At 41.3% G+C, this 21,264-nt stretch overlaps 1 protein-coding gene across 2 annotated transcripts in view; it reads right to left on the minus strand.

Annotated features, from left to right (window-relative positions):
• nelfb (negative elongation factor complex member B) overlaps window positions 1-21,264 on the minus strand; it is a 93,913-nt gene that overhangs the window by 34,643 nt on the left and 38,006 nt on the right. For both annotated transcript variants that reach the window (XM_073052441.1, XM_073052440.1), the window contains exons 8-9: window positions 12,380-12,475; window positions 2,783-2,925 (exon numbers count right to left, since the gene is read on the minus strand). In XM_073052441.1, coding sequence (XP_072908542.1) covers window positions 2,783-2,925; window positions 12,380-12,475 — 239 coding nt within the window. The remainder of the gene's footprint in view (window positions 1-2,782; window positions 2,926-12,379; window positions 12,476-21,264) is intronic.

The raw sequence follows: 21,264 nt of genomic DNA on the forward strand, positions 1-21,264 counted from the left end.
TAGCACAAGGGATTTAGATGGGGTGGAGTTTGTTAGGTGTGTTCAGGAAGGTTTCCTGACACAATGTGTAGATAAGCCAATTAGAGCAGAGGCTTCCACCAAACTGCTAGTGTCTTCCACAGTAAAGACTGATGCAAAATACTTATTCAGTTCATTGTCATTTCATCGACCCCAGTGCTAACCTCTCCAGCATCAATTTCCTGCCATCCAATATCCACTCTTGCCTCTCTTTTACACTTTTTGAATTTGAAGAAACTCTGGTACCTCTTTAATATCACTTACTTCTGTATTCTATCTTTACTTTCTTAATGACTTTCTCAGTTGCCTTCTGTTGTGTTATTTTTTAAAAAGCTTTCCAATCCTCTAACTTCCCCCTAATTTTTGCTCTATTTTATTCTCTCTCTTTGGCTTTTCTGTTGGCTTTGACTTCTCTTGTTAGCCACAGTTTTGTCATCTTTCCTTTAGAATACTTCCTCCTCTTTGGGATGTATATACCATGTGCCTTCCAAATTGCTTCCAGAAATTCCAGCCATTGCTGCACTGCCATTATCCCTGCCAGCGTTCTTTTCCAATCAATTCTGGCCAATTTCTCTCTCAAGCCTCTGTGATTCCCTTTACTCCACTGTAATACTGATACAGCTGGCTTTAGGTTCTCCTTTTCAAATTTTAAGGTGAACTTTATCATATTCTGATCACTGGCCCTAAGGGTTCTTTTACCTTAATCTTTCTCTAATCAATTCTGTTTCTTTGCACAACACCCAATCCAGAATAGCTGATCAACTACTGGGTCAACCACAAACTGCTCTAAAAAGCCATTTCAAAGGAACTCTAGAAAATCCCCCACTGTGATCTAGTACCAACCTAATTTTCCTAATGTACCTGAATATCCCCCCTCCATGACTTTTGTAACGTTGCCCTTTTGACATGCACTTTCTAACTTCCACTGTAATTTGTAGGCCACATCCTCACTTCTGTTTGGGGGCCTGCATACAACTCCCAAAAGGGTCTATTAGCTTTTTAGCTCTATTCATGATTCAGCACCTTCCGACCCCTATGTCACCTCTTTCTAATGATTTGATTTCATTTTTTACCAAAAGAGCAACACAACCCCATCTGCCTTCCTTCCTGTTCTTTTGATACAATGTGTATCCTTTTGACATTTTGCTCCAAGCTATAATTTTTCAGCCTACAGTAATGCCTACAATATCATAACTGCCAATCTGTAGCTGTGCTACAAGTTCATTGACCTTATTCCATATACATCCTATCCTCATTATATGCAGGGGATACATTCCTCACAGTCGGCGCATAGTATGGAAACGCACAATGTGAATAATTATTTAAATGGAGAAAATAGGGATGTATTCCAGAGGGCTTCCTAAATATGTTTTATCAGTAATTTATTCACATTTTCATACCAATACAACACAAAAGCAGCACCACAAAGCAACATTTGTATTATATTTCATCAATTTAAGGTAATATTCAACGTAATAAATCATAGAAAGTTAACACAGTCTTTTCATCCTTACTTATGTAAGTGCGTTTCAGCATACGCTTCCAAAAAAACCCGGTTTCGTCTGCATTAAACACCTGCGTTGGTGTGATGCCTAACTCAGCTATCATAGCCCGCAACTGTGGAGGGTAGCGTTCAGCAGCTTCGTGGTCAGCACTAGCTTGTTCACCACGCACAGCTAAGTTGTGAAACCTGTGACAATTACAAACTTAGAAAACCATTCCCTACTTGCATTAAAGCTAACAATTTCACTTGACACTTCCTCATTCGCCTCTGAACAAAGGTGACCATAAATTTCCAAAGCTTTCACACGAAGATGATTGAAACTAAGTGTTGATTTTCTGTGTTTCATGCTCAATGTACAAACTCAATATTTTCTCCATTTTTGTCTTAATCTGGTTACGCACTTTGGTAACAATCTTTGAAGACACTTGTGATGAATCAATCACTGCACTTTTTATTTTCTCAGCATTTTTCTTTATGCTTCTGATCGTGGACTCACCCAGGCTGAGGTAGCGTCCCAGAGCTGTGTTAACTTCACCTGACGCGGCCCTGTTTATAATGTCTAACTTTTTTTTCAAGTGTTAAAGCGGTTCTCTGCCGCTTGGCTGACATAGGACGCTTAAGAGGCATAGTTAAATATTTCAAGCGCAAAATCAGTGCACTGTAGGTAATAACAACAAAAGTTTAAGAGCGCAATATCGCATGTCCACACGCTGCCAAAACCAATGCAAGACTGGCAGGAGTGAGACTTCGAAGCGTGCGCACCGAACTCATATTGGTGGGAAAGCAGTGCTTCTCATCCCAACAGCCTCGCATTCTCCAGAATAGGTTGTCTATGTCAGGCTTGTAACTGCTGGATTTCAGAAGAATAAGAAGCAATTTGATTGAAACACATAAGATACTGAGGGATTTTGAGAGGGTGGAAATAGACAGAATATTTTCTTTTGGGGTAGAATCTATAACTAAACTTTGAAAACAACTTAAGACAGACATAATCCAGAATTTTTCCCCTGGTGAGGAGAGAATCATTACCCTTTGAAACACTCGCTCACAGGATTGTGCAAACAAGTATATTTAAGGCAGAGTAAATACTCTTAATAAGCAAGGAGGTGAAATATTACTACAGATATATAGGAATGCAGATTCACAGTTAAAATCTTTGTTACTTCCAATTTGTTTATAATATGCAATACTTTCAATATTATCCAAATGTAACATGTATTTCTGCACTTCAGAAGATGAAGTTGAGAATAAGAGACATACTTAATAAAGGATTCTGGAAGACTTGCTGGGTACAAATTTGAAACTTTCTCCTCAGTCGGCAGTTTTTGATCCACATTGAAAGTGTGATCATCTACTACAAATGCCATTAGGTTTGGTAGGAATTTGGTGATGAGTTCTATCTCCTATATTAAGAAAACAAGTACAATTTGTGTTTAGAATGGGTTAAAAAAATTACAGTCAACAAATACTATACATAGATTGCTGAGGAACTTAACATGAACTCTGCTTCTTAAGCCTTATTTTCTTAAACTATATTTGAGGCAGAAGTGTTTGGCACTTGATAAGACCATAAGACAGAGAAGAATAAGGCCATTTGGCTCATTGAGTCTGCTCCACCATTTCGTTATGGCTGATCCATTTTCCTTTCTGCTCCAGTCTCCTGCCTTCACCCCGTATCTCCTCATGCCCTGACCAATCTAGAATCTATCAAACTCTGCCTCAAATATTAAGACCTCCACAGCTGCTTGTGGCAAAGAATTCCACAGGTATACCACTCTGTCTAAAGAAATTCCTCCTCATCTCCCTTCTAAAAGGATGCCCCTCTATTCTGAGGCCGTGTTCTCTGGTCTTAACACTCCCACCATAAGAAACATCCTCTCCACATCCACTCTATCAAGGCCTTTCACTATTTAATAGGTTTCAATGAGGTCACCTCTCATTCTTCTAAATTGCAGTGAATACAGGCCCAGAGCCATCAGATGCTCTTCATATGACAAACTGTTTAATCCTGGAATCATTTTTGAGAGCCTCATTTGAACTCTCTCCACTTTCAGTACATACTTTCTAGCATAATGGGGCCCAAACTGCTCACAATACTCCAGGTGAGGCCGCACCAGTGATTTATAAAGTCTAAAATTACATCTTTGCTTTTATATTCTAATATTTTTGAAATGAATGCTAACATTGTATATGCCTTCCTCACCATGACTCAAACTGCAAATTAACCTATAGGGAATCCTGCACTAGGACTCCCAAATCCCTTTGTGCCTCAAATTTTTGTATTTTCTCTTCATTTAGAAAATAGTCAACCCTTTCATTTCTTCTACCAAAGTGCATAATCACACACTTCCTGACATAATTTTCCACAAGCCATTTCTTTGCCCATACTCCTAATCTGTCTAAGAACATAAGAAATAGGAGCTGGAGTGGGCCAAGTGGCCCATCAAGCCTGCTCTGCCATTCAATAAGATCACAGCTGATCTAACCCGGACTTATCTCCACCTACCTGCCTTTTCCCCATAACCCTTAATTCCCCTACTAAGCAAAAATCTATCCAACCTTGTCTTAAATATATTTACTGAGGTAGCCTCCACTGCTTCATTGGCCAGAGAATTTCACAGATTCACCATTCTTCAGGAAAAGCAGTTCCTCCTCATCTCCATCCTAAATTTACGCCCCTGAATCTTGAGGCTATGTCCCCTAGTTCTGGTCTCACTTATGAACAGAAATAACCTCCTTGACTCTACCTTATCTATCCCTTTCATAACTTTGTGTGTTTCTATAAGCTCTCCTCTCTGAACTCCAGTGAGCACAGTCCCAGGCAACTCAATCTCTCCTTATAGTCTAACCCCCTCATCTCTGGAACCTTCTCTGCACCACCTTCACAAAGGTAGTAGACCCTTTCTCAAGTAAAGAGACCAGTACTCCAAATGCAGCTTCACCAGTACCCTGTACCGTTGCATTATAACCTCCCTGTTCTTACTCCACTGCCAGACTCTTTCCCACTCACTTAGCCTATCTATATCTCTCTGCAGTCTCGCCATATCTTCTGCACAATTTGCTTTCCATTCAATTTAGTGTCATCAGCAAACTTAGATACACTATACTCAGTCCCCTCTTCCAGATCATTAATGTACATTGTGAACAATTGCAGGCCCAACACCAGCCCCTGCAGCACACCACTCCCCACTGATTGCCAATGAGACAAACACCCACGTATCCCAGCTCTTTGCTTTTTACTGGTTAACTAATCATCCATCCATGCTAATACAGCACCCCCTACTCTATGCATTCTTACCTTATGGATATACTTTTTACATGGCAACTTTCGAATGCCTTCTGGAAATCCACGTAAATAACGTCCATCTGTTCCCCACTATCCACTTCGCTCGTTATATCCTTAAAGAACTCCAGTAAGTTTGTCAAACAGAACCCACCGTTGCTGAATCCATGCTGTGTCTGCCTGATGGATCCATTTCTTTCCAGATGCCTCGCTATTTCTCCTTTAATGATAGCTTCAAGCATTTTCCCAACTACAGATGTTAAATTAACTGGCCTATAGTTATCTGCCTTTTGCCTAGATTGTTTTTTGAACAGTGGCATGACATTCCCTTTCTTCTAATCCATCAGGACCTGTCCAAAGTCCAGAGAATTTGGAAAATTAAAACTAAAGCCTTTACTATAACCTCTGCCATTTCTTTCAGTACCCTGGGATGCATTCCATTAAGACCAGGGGACTTGTCTATCTTTAGGCCCACAAGTGATAGCTACTGTATTGAGGTCCTCACCTCCCATCACATCCATATTATCTCTCTTTGGCATGTTAGGCGGGTCCTCCACCATGAAGACCAACACAAAATTGTCATTCAAAGCCTTGGCTATTTCCTCATTATCCAATATCAATTCCCCCTTCTTGTCCTCCAAGTGACCTACATTCACTTTAGCCACCCATTTCCACTCTATATAATTATAAAAACTTTTACTATCCATTTTTATATTTGTGCGAGTTTTTTCATAATTTGGCTTCTTTTTCTTTATTGCTTTTTAAAGTTTTTCCAAATCTTCCAGTTTTCCACCACTCTTGGCAACTTTGTACACACAAGCTTTTAGTTAGATCCTTCATTTCCTTAGTTATCTACGGCTGGCTCTCCCCACCCTTACTGTTCTTGTTTTTAACTGAAACATACTTCTATTGAGCACTATGAAAAATCTCTTTGAAAGTCTTCCACTGTTCCTCAACTATCCCATCTTATAGCCTGTGTTCCCTGTCTACCCTAACCAACTCTTCCCTCATCCCATTGTAGTCTCCCTTGTTTAGGCATAATACACTGGTTTTAGATCACACTATTGCACCCTCCATTTGTATGAGAAACTCAATCATACTGTGATCACTCTTTCCAAGAGGACATCTAACTACAAGATTGCTAATTGTACCTGTCACATTGCACAGGACTGGATCCAAGATAGCATGTTCCCTTGTGGGTTCAGTAACATGCTGTTCAAGAAAGCTATCACCTATGCATTCTACGGTCCCCCTCAAGATTGCCTTGACCAACTTGATTCACCTAACCTATGTGCAAGTTAAAGTCCCCCACGGTAACTGCTCATTGTTACACGCTTCAGATATTTCTCGGTTTATTGCCTGTGACACTGTAATGTTAATATTTGGAGACCTAGACAACTCACACCAGTGATTTTTTCCCCCTTTATTACTCCTAATCTCTACCCAGATGGATTCAACATTCTGCTCCTTAGATCTTATATCGTCTCTCACTATCGCCCTGACCTCATCCTTAATTAAGAGTGCTATCCTACCTCCCTTACCTCCCTGCCTATCCTTCTGTATGACCTGATATCCTTGGATATTCAATTCCCAATTCTCTCCACCCTGCAACCACATCTCTGTAATACCACTAAATCATACCCCTTTGTTGGCTTAACAAGGTGGAACTAAGAGTCACTTCGTGGCAAATTTTACTAACGGAGAGAACAGAGCTTGGCTCAAGAGGCTTCGCTGAGCCATTCGGAGGGGGAAGAGAAGACTAAAATAGTGGTAACTGGGGATGCCATAGTCTGGGGAAATAGACAAAGCTCTCTATCATAGAAGGCTGTGTTGCCTGCCTGGTGCCCGGGTTTGGGACATCTTCTCTGACCTGAAGAGGAATTTGCAGTGGGAGAGGAGAGATCCAGTTGTCGTGTTCCATGTGGGTACCAACAACATAGGTAGAATGAGGAAAGATGTTCTGCTGAGGGAATTTGAGCAGCTAGGGACAAAATTAAAACGCAGAACCAAAAAGGTGGTAATCTCTGGATTACTACCTGAGCCACGTGCAAATTGGCACAGGGTCAAAAAGATTAGAGTTAAATGTGTGGCTCAAGGATTGGTGTGGGAGGTGGGTTTGAATTTATGGAAAACTGGCACCAGTATTGGGAAAGGAGGGAGCTATTCCATTATCTATATTTCACAGGGGCATGCAAAAGTTTGGGCACCCTGGTCAAGATTTCTGTTACCGTGAATAGCTAAGTGAGTAAAAGATGACCTGATTTCCAAAAGGCATAAAATTAAAGATGACACATTTCTTTAATATTTTAAGCAAGATTACTTTTTTATTTCCATCTTTTACAGTTTCAAATAACAAAAAAGGGCCCAAAGCGAAAGTTTGGGCACCTTGCATGATCAGTACTTAGTAACACCTCCTTTGGCAAGTATCACAGCTTGTAATTACTTTCTGTAGCCAGCTAAGAGTCTTTCAATTCTTGTTTGGGGGATTTTCACCCAATCTTCCTTAAAAAAGGCTTCTAGTTCTGTGAGATTCTTCTGCTGTCTTGCATGCACTGCTCTTTTGAGGCTTATCCACAGATTTTCGATGCTGTTTAGGTCGGGAGACTATGAGGACCATGGCAAAAGCTTGCGCCTTTTGAGGTAGACCATTGTGGATTCTGAGGTGTGTTTAGGATCATTATCCTATTGTAGAAGCCATCCTCCTTTCATCTTCAGCTTTTTGTTTTACAGACGGTGTGATCTTTGCTTCCAGAATTTGCTGGTACTTAATTGAATTCATTCTTCCCTCTACCAGTGAAATCAAGTCAAGCCAAACCGAGTCACTTTTTATTGTCATTTCAACCATAACTGCTGGTGTAATACACAGTAAAAACAAGACGTTTTTCAGGACCATGGTGCTATATGAAACAATACAAAAACTACACTGAACTACGTAAAACAACACAAAAATCTACACTAGACTACAGACCTACCCAGGACTGCATAAAGTGCACAAAACAGTGCAGGCGTTACAATAAATAATTAACAAGACAATAGGCACAATAGAGGGCAGTAAGTTGGTGTCAGTCCAGACTCTGGGTATTGAGGAGTCTGATGGCTTGGGGGAAGAAACTGTTACATAGTCTGGTCATGAGAGCCCAAATGCTTCAGTGCCTTTTCCCAGATGGCAGATGGGAGAAGAGTTTGTATGAGGGGTGCGTGGGGTCCTTCATAATGCTGTTTGCTTTGTGGATGCAGCGGTGGTGTAAATGTCTGTAATGGCGGAAAGAGAGACCCTCATGATCTTCTCAACTGACCTCACTATCCGCTGCAGGGTCTTGCGATCCGAGAAATGTTCCCCGTGCCACTGCTGCAACACAAGACCAAAGCATGATCGATCCACCCCCGTGCTTAACAGTTGGAGAGGTGTTCTTTTCATGAAATTCTGTATCCTTTTTTCTCCAAACAAACCTTTGCTCATTGCAGCCAAAAAATTCTATTTTAACTTCATCAGTCCACAGGACCTGTTTCAAAATGCATCAGGCTTGTTTAGATGTTCCTTTGCAAACTTCTGACGCTGAATTTTGTGGTGAGGACGCAGGAAAGGTTTTCTTCTGATGACTCTTCCATGAAGGTCATATTTGTGCAGGTGTCGCTGCACAGTAGAACAGTGCACCACCACTCCAGAGTCTGCTAAAACTTCCTGAAGGTCTTTTGTAGTCAAACGGAGGTTTTGATTTGCCTTTCTAGCAATCCTACGAGCAGTTCTCTCTGAAAGTTTTCTTGGTCTTCCAGACCTCAACTTGACCTCCACCCTTCCTGTTAACTGCCATTTCTTAATTACATTATGAACTGAGGAAACGGCTACCTGAAAACGCTTTGCTATCTTCTTATAGCCTTCTCCTGTTTTGTGGGCATCACTTTAATTTTCAGAGTGCTAGGCAGCTGCTTAGAGGAGCCCATGGCTGCTGATTGTTGGGACAAGGTTTGAGGATTCAGGGTACTTATAAAGTTTTGAAATTTGCATCACCTGGCCTTTCCTAAAGATGACTGTGAACAAGCCATAGCCCTAACAAGCTAATTAAGGTCTGAGACCTTGGTAAAAGTTATCCGAGAGTTCAAATCTCTTGGGGGTGCCCAAACTTTTGCATTGTGCTCCTTTCCTTTTTTTCACTTCAAAATTGTACAAAACAAAAATAATACACTAATCTTGCTTAAAATGTTGAAAAGAATGTTTCATCTTTAACTTTATGACTTTTGGAGATCAGTTCATCTTCTATTCACAACTATTCACTGTAACAGAAATTTTGACCAGGGGTGCCCAAACTTTTGCATGCTACTGTATCTATATACACACACACACACACCATACAGGAAGCATTCTACAGGCAAGATGACACAACCATGGTTAACAAGGGAAGTCAAAACCAACAAAAAGCCAAAGAGAAGGCATATAATAGTGCAAAAACTAATGGGAAATTAGAAGATTAGGAAGCTTTTGAATAGTGTTCTTTTCCGATCACTCTGGTCAACTCCTCTCTCGTGGCTCTGTAATTTCCTTTATTCCACTGTAGTACTGATAAACCTCCTTCTCAAATTTCAGGGTGAATTCGATCATATTATGATCTCTTTCCCCTAAGGGTTCTTTTACCTTAAGCTCTCTAATCAATTGTGGTTCATTGCACAACACACAATCCAGAAATGCTGATCCCCTAGTGGGCTTAACCACAAGCTGCTCTAAAAAGCCATCATGTAGGCAGTCTAAAAAAAATTACCCTCTTAGAATCCAGCACTATCCTGATTTTCCCAGTCTACCTGCATATTGAAATCCCCCATGACTATTGTAACATTACCCTTTTGGCATGCAGTTTCTATCTCCCGTCGTTTCTCAGCTTTCTACCTAGCTTCCTAAAATCTCTCTTCAGGATCTCAACTTGTCTTTCCAAGTCACTGGTGCCAATATGTACAAAGACTTCTGGCTGCTCACCCTCCCCCTTGAGAATGCCATGGACACGATCAGAGGCATCGCTGACCTGGTACCAATACTGTAAAACCCAAATGAGGACAAATAATGAGGGGGAAAGCAGCAAGAAAAGGCTAACGTGTGATGAAATCTGTGCCAGGCATTTATCCACTAACATTCAAAAATGTTTTGAACATAATAAACATGGTCAGCCTTTTAAATCCAAAAAACTTAAACAGAAAATCAGGAGGGCTAAAAGGGGCTGTAGCAGGGAATAGTGAATTCTTGCTTTTGTAACACAGGACAGAGTGGAGGATCAATATGTAGTATTGAGATTAGATGGGATCCTACAGGGTTAGTACCAGGCAGTGAAAGTCTATTACATACTGAACCGGCTCAAGCCACAAAATGTAGGCTAAAGTGAAATATAGTGAATTCATGACCAGCTATTAGCTTAGCAACAGCTTCATAAAACTCCAAGATGGAAGCTTGCCATTCTACATACAAGGTAAAAATGGACCTGTACACAACACACTTAGAACATAATGCCTGACACTGCAGAAGACTTACCTCACTGATGTATACACTGCGCATGTGGGGTAGAGATAGTGTGGGAAATCAGATAAGAGATAGCATAACAGTAATGAGAACTGGATTGGGAAGCACTTGTTGTCAAGTGAGTGGTTTCCCCCTTGATCTCAGTTTGAGATAGTTTGTTCTGAAGGTGAACCCCAGACTTGTTGTGAATTATTTCCATCTACAGAGACCAAGAAATATCCTTGGTGAATAGGATTCAGGAAAATCCCAATGCATTTTATACCAAAATGAAAAAACAAGAAAGAGGGTAACTGGGGAGATAGTAGGAGCACTCAGGGACAAAGGGGATAAGTTAATGGCTGGAGCAAAAAGAAGTGGCTGGTGTACTAAGTACTTTTCATCAGTATTCACCATGGAGAAGGACGTGGATGATGGCAGGTTCAGGGAGGGGTATACTGATGAGGTAGGGGCCAAGGATCTGCTAAAGATAATTTAATTCCAATTCCATTTTCAAATCATTAATGTGGATAAATCCCCAAGTCCTAACAGATCTCTCACAAGTGAGAGGTGAGGCAGGAGACTGCTGGGGCATTGATAAAAATCTTTAGATCCTCAGCTACAGGCAAGGTTCTAGAGGAACAGAGAATAGCCAATTTTGTTCATTTGTTTTAAAAGGGTAATAGGGAAAATCCCGGAAGTTACAGGCCAACGATCCTTACATAAATGGCAGGGAAATAATTGGAGAAGTTTCTTAAGGATAGGATCTACTCACATCTCGAGAAGCATAGACTCATATGTGATAGCAAGGCTTTGAGTGGGGAACATCATGTTACACAAACTTGATGAGTTTTTTGACGAGGTGATGAAAATTATTCATGAAGATAGGGCAGTGGATGCTTTATAAATTGAATTTAATATGCTTTTTTGGTAGTGTCCCTCATGGTAGGCTGATCCAAAAGGCACAAGATCCACAGTGACTTAGTAGATTGGATAAAAAATTCACTTAACCATTTGTATTACTAAGTCACTTCCACGCAGCTTCAGCCTTTTGAATGAATGGTTAAACAGTTCAATTTCTTAGCAAGACCCATAGTTCTAAGTTAAATAAATAATTCACTTCTGGCTACACAAGTAAAGAGCTTATAAACTAAAAATTTTGGCCTGGTATCTAAGGAATTACGTGCTGTTGTTGAAGAGGGTCCACATGATTTTCGTGGATGTTTTGCAAAGAAAAAGCATTTCAGGATGTATATTGTATACATCTCTCTGACATTAAATTGAACCTTTGAACATGAGGTTTATGAGAATGGTCCTGGGTATAAAAGGGTTAACATGAGGAACTTTTGATAGATCTCAGCCTGTACTCATGGGGGTTTAGAAGGCTGAAGGCGAATCTCACTGAAACCTACTGAATATTTAAAGGTCTAGATAAAGTGGACCTGGAGAGGATGTTTCCAGTAGTGAGAAAGTGTCGGTCCAGAGGGCACAATCTCAAAATAAAAGGACATTCCTTTAAAACTGAGATGAGGAAGATTTTCTTTAGCCAGAGGGTGGAAAATCTGTGGAACTCATTGCCACAGACAGTTGTGGAGGCCAAGTTATGGTTGATAGGTTCTAGTTTAGCGAGGGTATCAAAAGATTACAGGGAGGATACAGGAGAATGTGGTCACGAGGGAAAAATAAATCAGCTGTGATTGAAAGGCAGAGCAGACTCAAAGAGCCAAATGGCCTAATTCTGTTTCATGGGCTTATGGTTTAAATTATAAATCATCAATCTTTTCATATTTTCAACTTTGCTTTAATAGGTAAATATAATCAATTATGAAAAAAATCTGCTTATCTATAATTAATTCTTCTATAATGTGCTAAGTCTAAGTTTACTTGAGATCAGTCAAAATATCGACATTAACGTTTTATAGGGTCAAACAGATATTATATGTTGTCCCTATAAAATTTTCCTTGAAGGATGATGTAACATAAGAGATAAATGGAATTTAGCATGCAATGTTGTCATTTCAGCAACTCAAAAGTAATTCCAATAACCTATCACCATAGAATATTGTCAATAATCATTAGACTAGATTTCCTAACTTACCATTTTTGGTTCCTTGAACACCTGACTGTCAATCATGTCCCAGGCACCTTGTCCCAGTGATAGCATACGCAGCAAAAGGAGGAGGTCTGGACTATCCTAAAAAATTCCATAATTAACAATCTTTGACCAAAATCACACAATGCTACAGAACACAGCAATATTTCAGGCTACCATTTGCACATTTGTATTATTAAACAACAGCCTGCATTTTTATAGCAACTTTAGCATAGCAAAGTATCACGCTATCATGTGACAAAATACTGAAATAAAAGGAGATATTAGAAACAGTAAAATAGCTTGTTCGATTAAGTTTCAAAGGGGAGATCAAAAGAGAGTTAGAGAGGTAGAGAAGAAAAGAAAAAAAATCTAGAATTAATACTCCTAAGACTACAACAAAATCTTCATGGCTAATGCATATTTGGATAAAAGCTCTGCAGTTAAGTAACGGGCTCAAAATTACTTTCATATCCTTTAATCCTAGAATAAAATGCCTGTAAAATTATAGAGATGCAATTATGAGCTTTCCACAATATGAATCAAGAGACCATTCATCCCATCACATGCACGATGACATGTAGACACCCATTTATACTCACCCCATGTTCCACCACTTAGCCCACAGCCTTCTAAGCTTAAACTATTCAAGTACTTGTCTAAATGTTCTTTAAACATCATTAGCAATTCTGATTCCATCACCCTCCTAGGCTGTGAATTCCAGGGACTTACTACTCTGTGGGTGAAAAAGGTCCCCCTCAGATGTTCTCTACTCCTCTTACCTTTTACCCTAAATAAATATCCTCTGTTATCCACCTGTGAAATGGGGAAGAGTTTCCTGCAGTCCACCCTACCCAAATCCATAATAGCTTTATGTACCTCAATCATGTCCCTTCTTAACAACATCCTCTTATGGGAAAACAGAACTAGCCTGTCTGATCTTGCTATTTTGTTGAAGAACTCCATTTCAAGAAATACTCTGATAACAAAATAAACCACTGAATCTGATGTTGCTTGACCAACTGGGTCCTTCCAATGGTTTGTTTTCGCTCCATATTCCAGTAACAACCATATTTGGTGTGTCCCACAGCCTGGCGAATCTCCACAGCACCCTTTCCAGTCCTGTCACCTTTTTAATTCAGTGTGATGATTAGAAAAGCACACACTATTTGAGCTCAGATCTGACCAATGTTTATAAAGTTGGAACATAACTTCCCTGTTCTTGTATTTAATGCTTTGACTAATGCAGACCCTTAACTTTGTTACTTAATTCAAAATTCAAAGAAAATATGTTATGGCACTAAATACAACCCTGAGATACATTTTTTTGTGGGCTTACACAGTAAATTTGAGAAACACTAAAGAATTAAGGGAAGACCATGGTGCACTGGGGGAGGGGGGGGGCGGTTGTTAAAATAGAGTTGCAGGGGAGTGGGAACCAGAGTGTCAGAACAACTAGTGGAGAGATTGTGAAGACAGATGCCAAGATCTCAGACAGTCAGAAATCAAGAAGGTGATAATGGTGTGACTAATGCCGCACATGAGGTTGCTGAACGAGATAAGTACCCATGGAATTACGGGATTGTTACATATGTGGATACAGCGTTGGTTGATTGGCAGGAGACAGAGAGTGGGAATAAAGGGATCCCATTCTGGTTGGCTGCTGGTTACCAGTGGTGTTCCACAGGGGTCCACGTTGGGGCCGCTTCTTTTTACGTTGTATATCAACGATTTGGATTATGGAATAGATGGCTTTGTGGCTAAGTTTGCTGATGATACAAAGATAGGTGGAGGGGCTGGTAGTGCTGAGGAAACAGAGAGTCTGCAGAGAGACTTGGATAGATTGAGGGAATGGGCAAAGAAGTGGTAAATGAATTACAATGTCGGAAAGTGTATGGTCATGCACTTTGGTAGAAGAAATAAACGGACAGACAATTATTTAAATGGGGAGAGAGTTCAAAGTTCTGAGATGCAACGGGACTTGGGAGTCCTCATGCAGGATACCCTTAAGGTTAACCTCCAGGTTGAGTCGGTGGTGAAGAAGGCGAATGCAATGTTGGCATTCATTTCTAGAGGAATAGAGTATAGGAGCAGGGGTGTGATGTTGAGGCTCTATAAAGCACTGGTAAGACCTTACTTAGAATACTGTGTGCAGTTTTGGGCTCCTTATTTAAGGAAGGATGTGCTGACATTGGAGAGGGTTCAGAGAAGATTCACTAGAATGGTTCCGGGAATGAGAGGGTTAACATATGAGGAACGTTTGACCGCTCTTGGACTGTACTCCTTGGAGTTTAGAAGAACGAGGGGGGACCTCATAGAAACATTTTGAATGTTGAAAGGCATGGACAGAGTGGGTGTAGCAAAGTTGTTTACCAGAGAGCAGCAGGTGAGGAGACCTGTGACTACTAGAGGGCCGCAGTGATCAGTGCTGGGTCCGTTGTTGTTTGTCAACTATATCAACAATCTGGATGATAATGTCATTAACTGGATCAGATTTGGGACAGTGAGGAAGACCATCCTAGTTTGTGGCGGGATCTGGACCAGCTGTAAAAAGGCAGATGGAATTTAATGTAGCCGTGCGAGATGTTGCCCTTCGGTAGGACCAACCAGTGTAGGTTATTAATCCATTACAGTGAAGTAAAAGGAATACAGAGGTATGACAGGAGATGGCCAGAATTGATTGGAAAAGAACACTGGCAGGGATGACGGCAGCACAACAATGGCTGGAATTTCTGGAAGCAATTTGGAAGGCACAGGATATATACATCCCAAAGAGGAGGAAGTATTCTAAAGGTAAGATGACACAAGAGAAGTCAAAGCTTTTTAAAAAAAACAACAGAAGGCAACTGAAAAAGTCATTAAGTAAAAGATGGAATATGAAAGTAAATGATATTAAAGAGGTATCAAAAGTTTCTTCAGATACAAAAAGTGTAAAAGAGAGGCAAGAGTGGATATTGGACAGCTAGAGAATGATGTAGGAGAGGTTAGCATGGGGGTCGACAAAGTGACGATGAACTACACAAAACATTGAACATAGAAACTTATAGCAAAGGAGAGTGTTTCTGTACTGGAATTAAAGCAATGTGCCAGTTTTCTGCCATGGGGAAATCAGAGGCAAGGCTAGGGCAGGATAGAACTGTGGATCATTTGGGAGCTCTGGCTGTGCCATTCCACAGGCTCACTGTAACTTCACCAATACAAAACAATTGCCTGCCTTGAGTCCTGGAGAAGTGGCATCAGCTCAGCGAGGTGACCCTTGTATAGCTACCATTCAGTCAGCTACAGTGGAAGGGAATATGGCCCAAGTTAAAAAAACAAAACACCTTGCCATACCTCTACTGCTGAGAGAATGGAACAAACCAGCTGTTGAGGAACCAGGTTCTATACAGGGTCACATCTCCTTCAGACAGGCCTTGGCATTCCCAGTTGGTTTTGCCTGAGAAGCATCAGGGGATTGTGATTCAGGTCATTTGGGGTTTAACAAGGACTATGATTTGGTCCGAGATCGGTTCTATTGACGCCGAAAGAAGCCTGAGGTCAAAGAGTACTGTAAGTTGTGCATTCAATGTAATCGGAGAAAGACACTGCCGATGGAGGTTGCTCCATTATTACATTTAGAGAGTGTGGGGCCATTTGATCTAGTATGTATGGATTTCACCTCCATAGAGCTGATTCCAGCAACACTGTGATTGTCTTGGTTATTACTGATCACTACACCAGATATGCTCAAGCCTTCCTTCCGAGGGCATCGACCATGGCCATAGTGTTATGGGAACAGTACATTCATTATGTACTTCCAAGATGGACACACAGCAATCAGGGAATGGATTGTGAGAGTAGGCTCATACTTGAGTTATTGGGCGTGCTTGAAATAGAGTTGAGGACTATGCCTTACCACCCTTAGGGTAATCCTCAGCCTGAGAGGTTCAACCGGACATTGCTAGACATGCTTGGAACCCTGGATATCAGTAAGAACAACAAATGGAGTCAGCCTATTGAGTATCTGGTCCACTTCTACAATTGTACACAGAATGAAGCTACTCAATACTTGCTATACTATTTAATGTTTAGGCACATAACGAGATTGCCTGTTGACCTCTGTTTTGAGACTGGTGGGGCAAACTTGCCACAGAAGACCTATCTGATGTATGTGTCTGACATGAAGGAATTGCAAACTTATGAACTAGCAGAAGTCTCTGCTGCCAAACAGAATCAAGGAAACAAGAGGAGATATGATCAAAAGCTTAGATTCTCCCATCTGATACCCGGAGACAGAGTTCTAATGAGGAATTTGGGGCTACTGGGGGAGCATACGTTGGCTGATTGCTGGCTGGCTATGCCTTAAGTAGTGGAGAGTCAGATGCCAAATGTGTGAGCTTTCCAGATGAAGCCAGAAGACGGGAATGGGCCTGTCAAATTCTCCACAAGAACCAGCTTTTACCTCTAGGACAGGAGGAATGTGTTGACCCAGAGCCTGACATGGACTCTACACCTAGCAGGAAGACTCTGAGATGAAGTGAGAGATCGAAATGACAATCAGGAGAGACCTGAAAGAAACCTAACCGCTGAATGCAGTACGGACTCAGAGGACAAGGAAATGGGAGTGTAGTATATGTTACCTTGTGCAAGCTCCCCAATAATTGGTGAGATTCCCAAACCTCCCCACACTGACTCGGAAGTAGTGGAGGGAACTAGCAGTGGACAGGCAAACTTGTGGCTGGACAATGAAGGGAAGCTGGGCTCCAAAGTAATTGGGGATGAAGCTGAGCTCAGTCAAGTGATAAGAGGACCGAGGTTGCAGAAGGCAGTAATGGATAGGGAGAGGCATCTCCAAGGTGACAGGAAAAATCCCAAGGAGTGTCTGAAACTGAAGAAGCGGAAGGTGGAATAAGGAGGTCTCAGAGTCAGGAAAACCCCATGTAACCCAGGATAATTAAACCCAAGGATGTAACATTAGAAAATTCCACCTGCAGAGGGATGCAGAGGTTTACCAATTTTTAAAAAAGTGAATTTTTAACAAAACTATGCGAGGGTAGAGCAGCGGTGGACACAGATCGGACAAGGAGAGAAACGCAGCAATGATTGTTTTGAAGCTGAGGACATCGACTGTTAAAGAGTGGAATTAGTAGTGAGTATCTTTACCCTACTAACTTGAAAACTTCAAGGTGAAATGCCTGGAGGAGAGACAATGGCGATAAAAGATTTATTGAAGCTACAGCTATAATATGCACAATATAACGAGACAATATTGGCAGAGACCTGTGTCCAAAATCCTACTGTGTAGCTAGGAATTAGTTCTGTAAAGTCACACCAAGGGATTTGGTCAAGTTTTTGAACTGACTTTCTGTTATGCACTGGTTAAGATTTTACTGCTAACATTGTATTGTTTGGGTTACTGTTAAAGATAAGGGGTTGCAATACATAGAACATAGAAATTTACAGCACATTACAGGCCTTTCGGCCCAAAATTTGTCAATCATGTAACCTACTCCAGAGACTGCGTAGAATTTCCCTAGTGCATAGCCCCCTATTTTTCTAACCTCTAAGTACCCAACTAAGAGGCTCTTAAGAGACTCTATTGTATCCACTTCAACCACTGAAGCTGGCAGTGCATTTAACGCACCCACTATTCTCTGTGTGAAAAATTTACACCCGACATCCCTTCAATAATTATTTCCAAGCACCATAAAACTATGCCTTCTTGTGTTAGCCATTTCAACCTGGGAAAAAGCCTCTGGCTTTCCACACTATCAATGCCCCTCATCATCTTATACACCTCTATCAGGTCACCTCTCATTCTCCATCAGTCCGAGGGGAAAAGGCCAAGTACACTCAACCTATTCTCATAAGGTATGCCCTCCAATTCAGGCAACATCCTTGTAAATCTCCTCTGCACTCTCTCTATAGTATCTACATCCTTCCTGTTGTGAGGTGACAAGAAATGAACACAGTACCCCAAGTGGGGTCTGACCAAGGTCTTACAATAATATAACATCAACTCACGGCTCTTGAACTCAATCCCATGGTTGTTGAACGCCAACATACCACAGGCCTTCTTAACAACATTGTCAACCTGCCCAGCAGCTTTGAGTGTCCTACCGACACGGACCCCAAGATCTCTCATATCCTCTACACTGCCAAGAGTCTTACCATTAATACTATATTCTGCCATCATATTTGACCTACCAAAATGAACCACTTCACACTTATCTGGGTTGAATTCCGTCTGCCATTTCTCAGCCCAGTTCTGCATCCTATCGATGTCCCGCTGTAACCTCTGACAACACTCCAGACTATCCACAACACCTCCAACCTTTGTGAGATCAGCAGACATACTTACACACCCTTATACTTCCTCATCCAGATCATTTATAAAAATCACAAAGAGGAGAGGTCCCAGAACAGATCCCTGAGGCACACCACTGGTCACCGTCCTCCATGCAGAGTATGAATCATCTACAACCACCCTTTGCCTTCTGTGGGCAAGCCAATTCTGGATCCACAAAGCAAGATCTCCTTGGATCCCACGCCTCCTTACTTTCTGAAGGAGCCTGGTACGGGGAACCTTATCAAATGCCTTACTGAAATCCATATTCACTACATCCACTGCTCTACCTTCATCAATATGTTTTGTTACATCCTCAAAAAATTCAATCAGGCTCATAAGGCACAACCTGCCCTCGACAAAGGCATGCTGACTATCCCTAATCAGATTACATCTCCCAAATGCTCATAAATCCTGCCTCTCAGGATCTTCTCCACCACTGAATTCAGACTCACTGGCCTGTAATTTCCTGGGTTATCTCTGCTCGCTTCCTTGAACAAGGGAACAACATTTCACTCCATTCCTCCAGTACTTCTCCTGTCCCTATTGATGACGCAAGGATCATCGCAAGAGGCTCAGCAATCTCCACCCTTGCTTCCCACGGCATATCTCATTCGGTCCCAGTGACTTATCTAACTTAATGCTTTTCAAAAGTTCTAGCACATCCTCTTACTTAATGTCTGTATGCTCAAGCATATCAGTCCACTTCAAGTCATCCCCACAATTACCAAGGTCTTTTTCCCTGATGAATACTGAAGCAAAGTATTCATTAAGTAGCTCTGGTACCTCCTCCAATTCCATGAACACATTTCCATTATCACCTGATTAGTCCTATACTCACACGGCTCGTCCTCTTGCTCTTCACATACTTGCAGAAAGCCTTGGGGTTTTCCTTAATCCTGCTCACCAAGGCCTTCTCATTACTCCTTCTGGCTCTCCTAATTCCATTCTTAAGCTCCTTCTTTGCAACCTTGTAATTTTCTGGAGTTCTAACAGTACCTAGTTTCTTGAACCTTTCGTAAGCTTTTCTTTTCTTCTTAACTAGATTTTCTACATACTTTGTACACCATGGTTCTTTAACCCGACCATCCTTTCCTTACCTCAATGGAATATATCTATGCAGAACTCCATGCAAATGCTCCCTGAACATTTGCCACATTACTGCCATGCATTTCCCTGGCAACATTTATGCTCCGAAGTTCCTGCAGAATAGCATCATATTTCCCCCTATCCCAATTAAATGTTTTCCCAAATTGTCTGTTCCTATCCCTCTCCAGTGCTATGGTGAAGGAGATAAGAGTTGTGGTCACTACCTCCAAAATGTTCTCCCACCGATAGATCTGATACCTGACCAGGATCACTTCCCAATACCAGATCAACTACAGCCTCTCCTCTAATTGGCTTATCTACATATTGTGTCAGGAAACCTTCCTGAACACACCTAACAAACTCCACCCCATCTAAACCCCTTGTGCTAAGGAGCTTAGATGGGGTTGGAGTTTGTTAGGTGTGTTCAAGAACTGAGTAAGTATTTTGCATCACTCTTTACTGTGAAAGACATTAGCAGTATGGTGGAAGTTCCAAGTGTTAGGGGGCATGAAGTGTGTGAAGTTACCATAACTGGAGAGAAGTTCTTGGGTAACTGAAAGATCTGAAAGTAAATAAATCACCAGGACCAGATGGTATACACCAGATGGACCACAGCAACGGCTGCAATTTCTGAAAACAATTCAGAAGGCACAGCATATGTAGTTAGAGGATTGGGAAGCTTTCAATATCAACAGAAAGCAACTAAAAAGTCATTAAGAAGCTAAAGATGGAATACAAAAGCAAGCTAGCCAATATTATCAAAGAGAAGTGAGAGCAGATATCGAACTTCTGGAAAACAATGCTGGAGAGGTAGTAATGCTGAGGAGATTTACAAGAATGTTGCCTGGATTGGAGAGTGTACCTTACAAGAATAGGAGGAAGAGAGGTGACCTGACAGAGGTGTATAAAATGATGAGAGGCAATGAACGTGTGGATAAGGTGCTTGGAAGTATGTACAGAGGATATGTCAGGGATAAGTTTTTTTTTTTTACGCACAGAGTGGTGAGTGCGTGGAATGGGATGGTGACTGTGGTGGAGGCAGATACAAAAGACTTTTAAAAGGCTGCTGGATAGGTACATAGAGCTTAGAAAAATAGAGGGCTATGGGTAACCCTAGGCAATTTCTAAACTAAGTACATGTTTGGTACAGTATTGTGGGCCGAAGGGTCTGTAATGTGCTGTAGTTTTTCTATGTTTCTAAATAATAAGCAGGATAGATAAAGGAGAATCAGTTGATGTTGTGTACTTGGACTTTCAGTGGGCCTTTGACAAGGTGCCACACGAGACTCCTTAACAAGCTACAAGCCCATGGTATTACAGGAAAGATCCTAACATGGATAAAGCAGTGGCTGATTGGCAGGAGGCAAAGAGTGGAAATAAAGGGATCCTTTTCTGCCTGGCTGCCGGTGACTAGTGTTGTTCCACAGCAGTCAGTGTTGGGACCAATTTTTTTCATGTAATAAGTCGATGACTTGTG

The sequence above is a fragment of the Hemitrygon akajei genome, chromosome 7 (genome assembly GCF_048418815.1).
Source record: "Hemitrygon akajei chromosome 7, sHemAka1.3, whole genome shotgun sequence".
Classification (NCBI taxonomy): Eukaryota; Metazoa; Chordata; class Chondrichthyes; order Myliobatiformes; family Dasyatidae; genus Hemitrygon; species Hemitrygon akajei.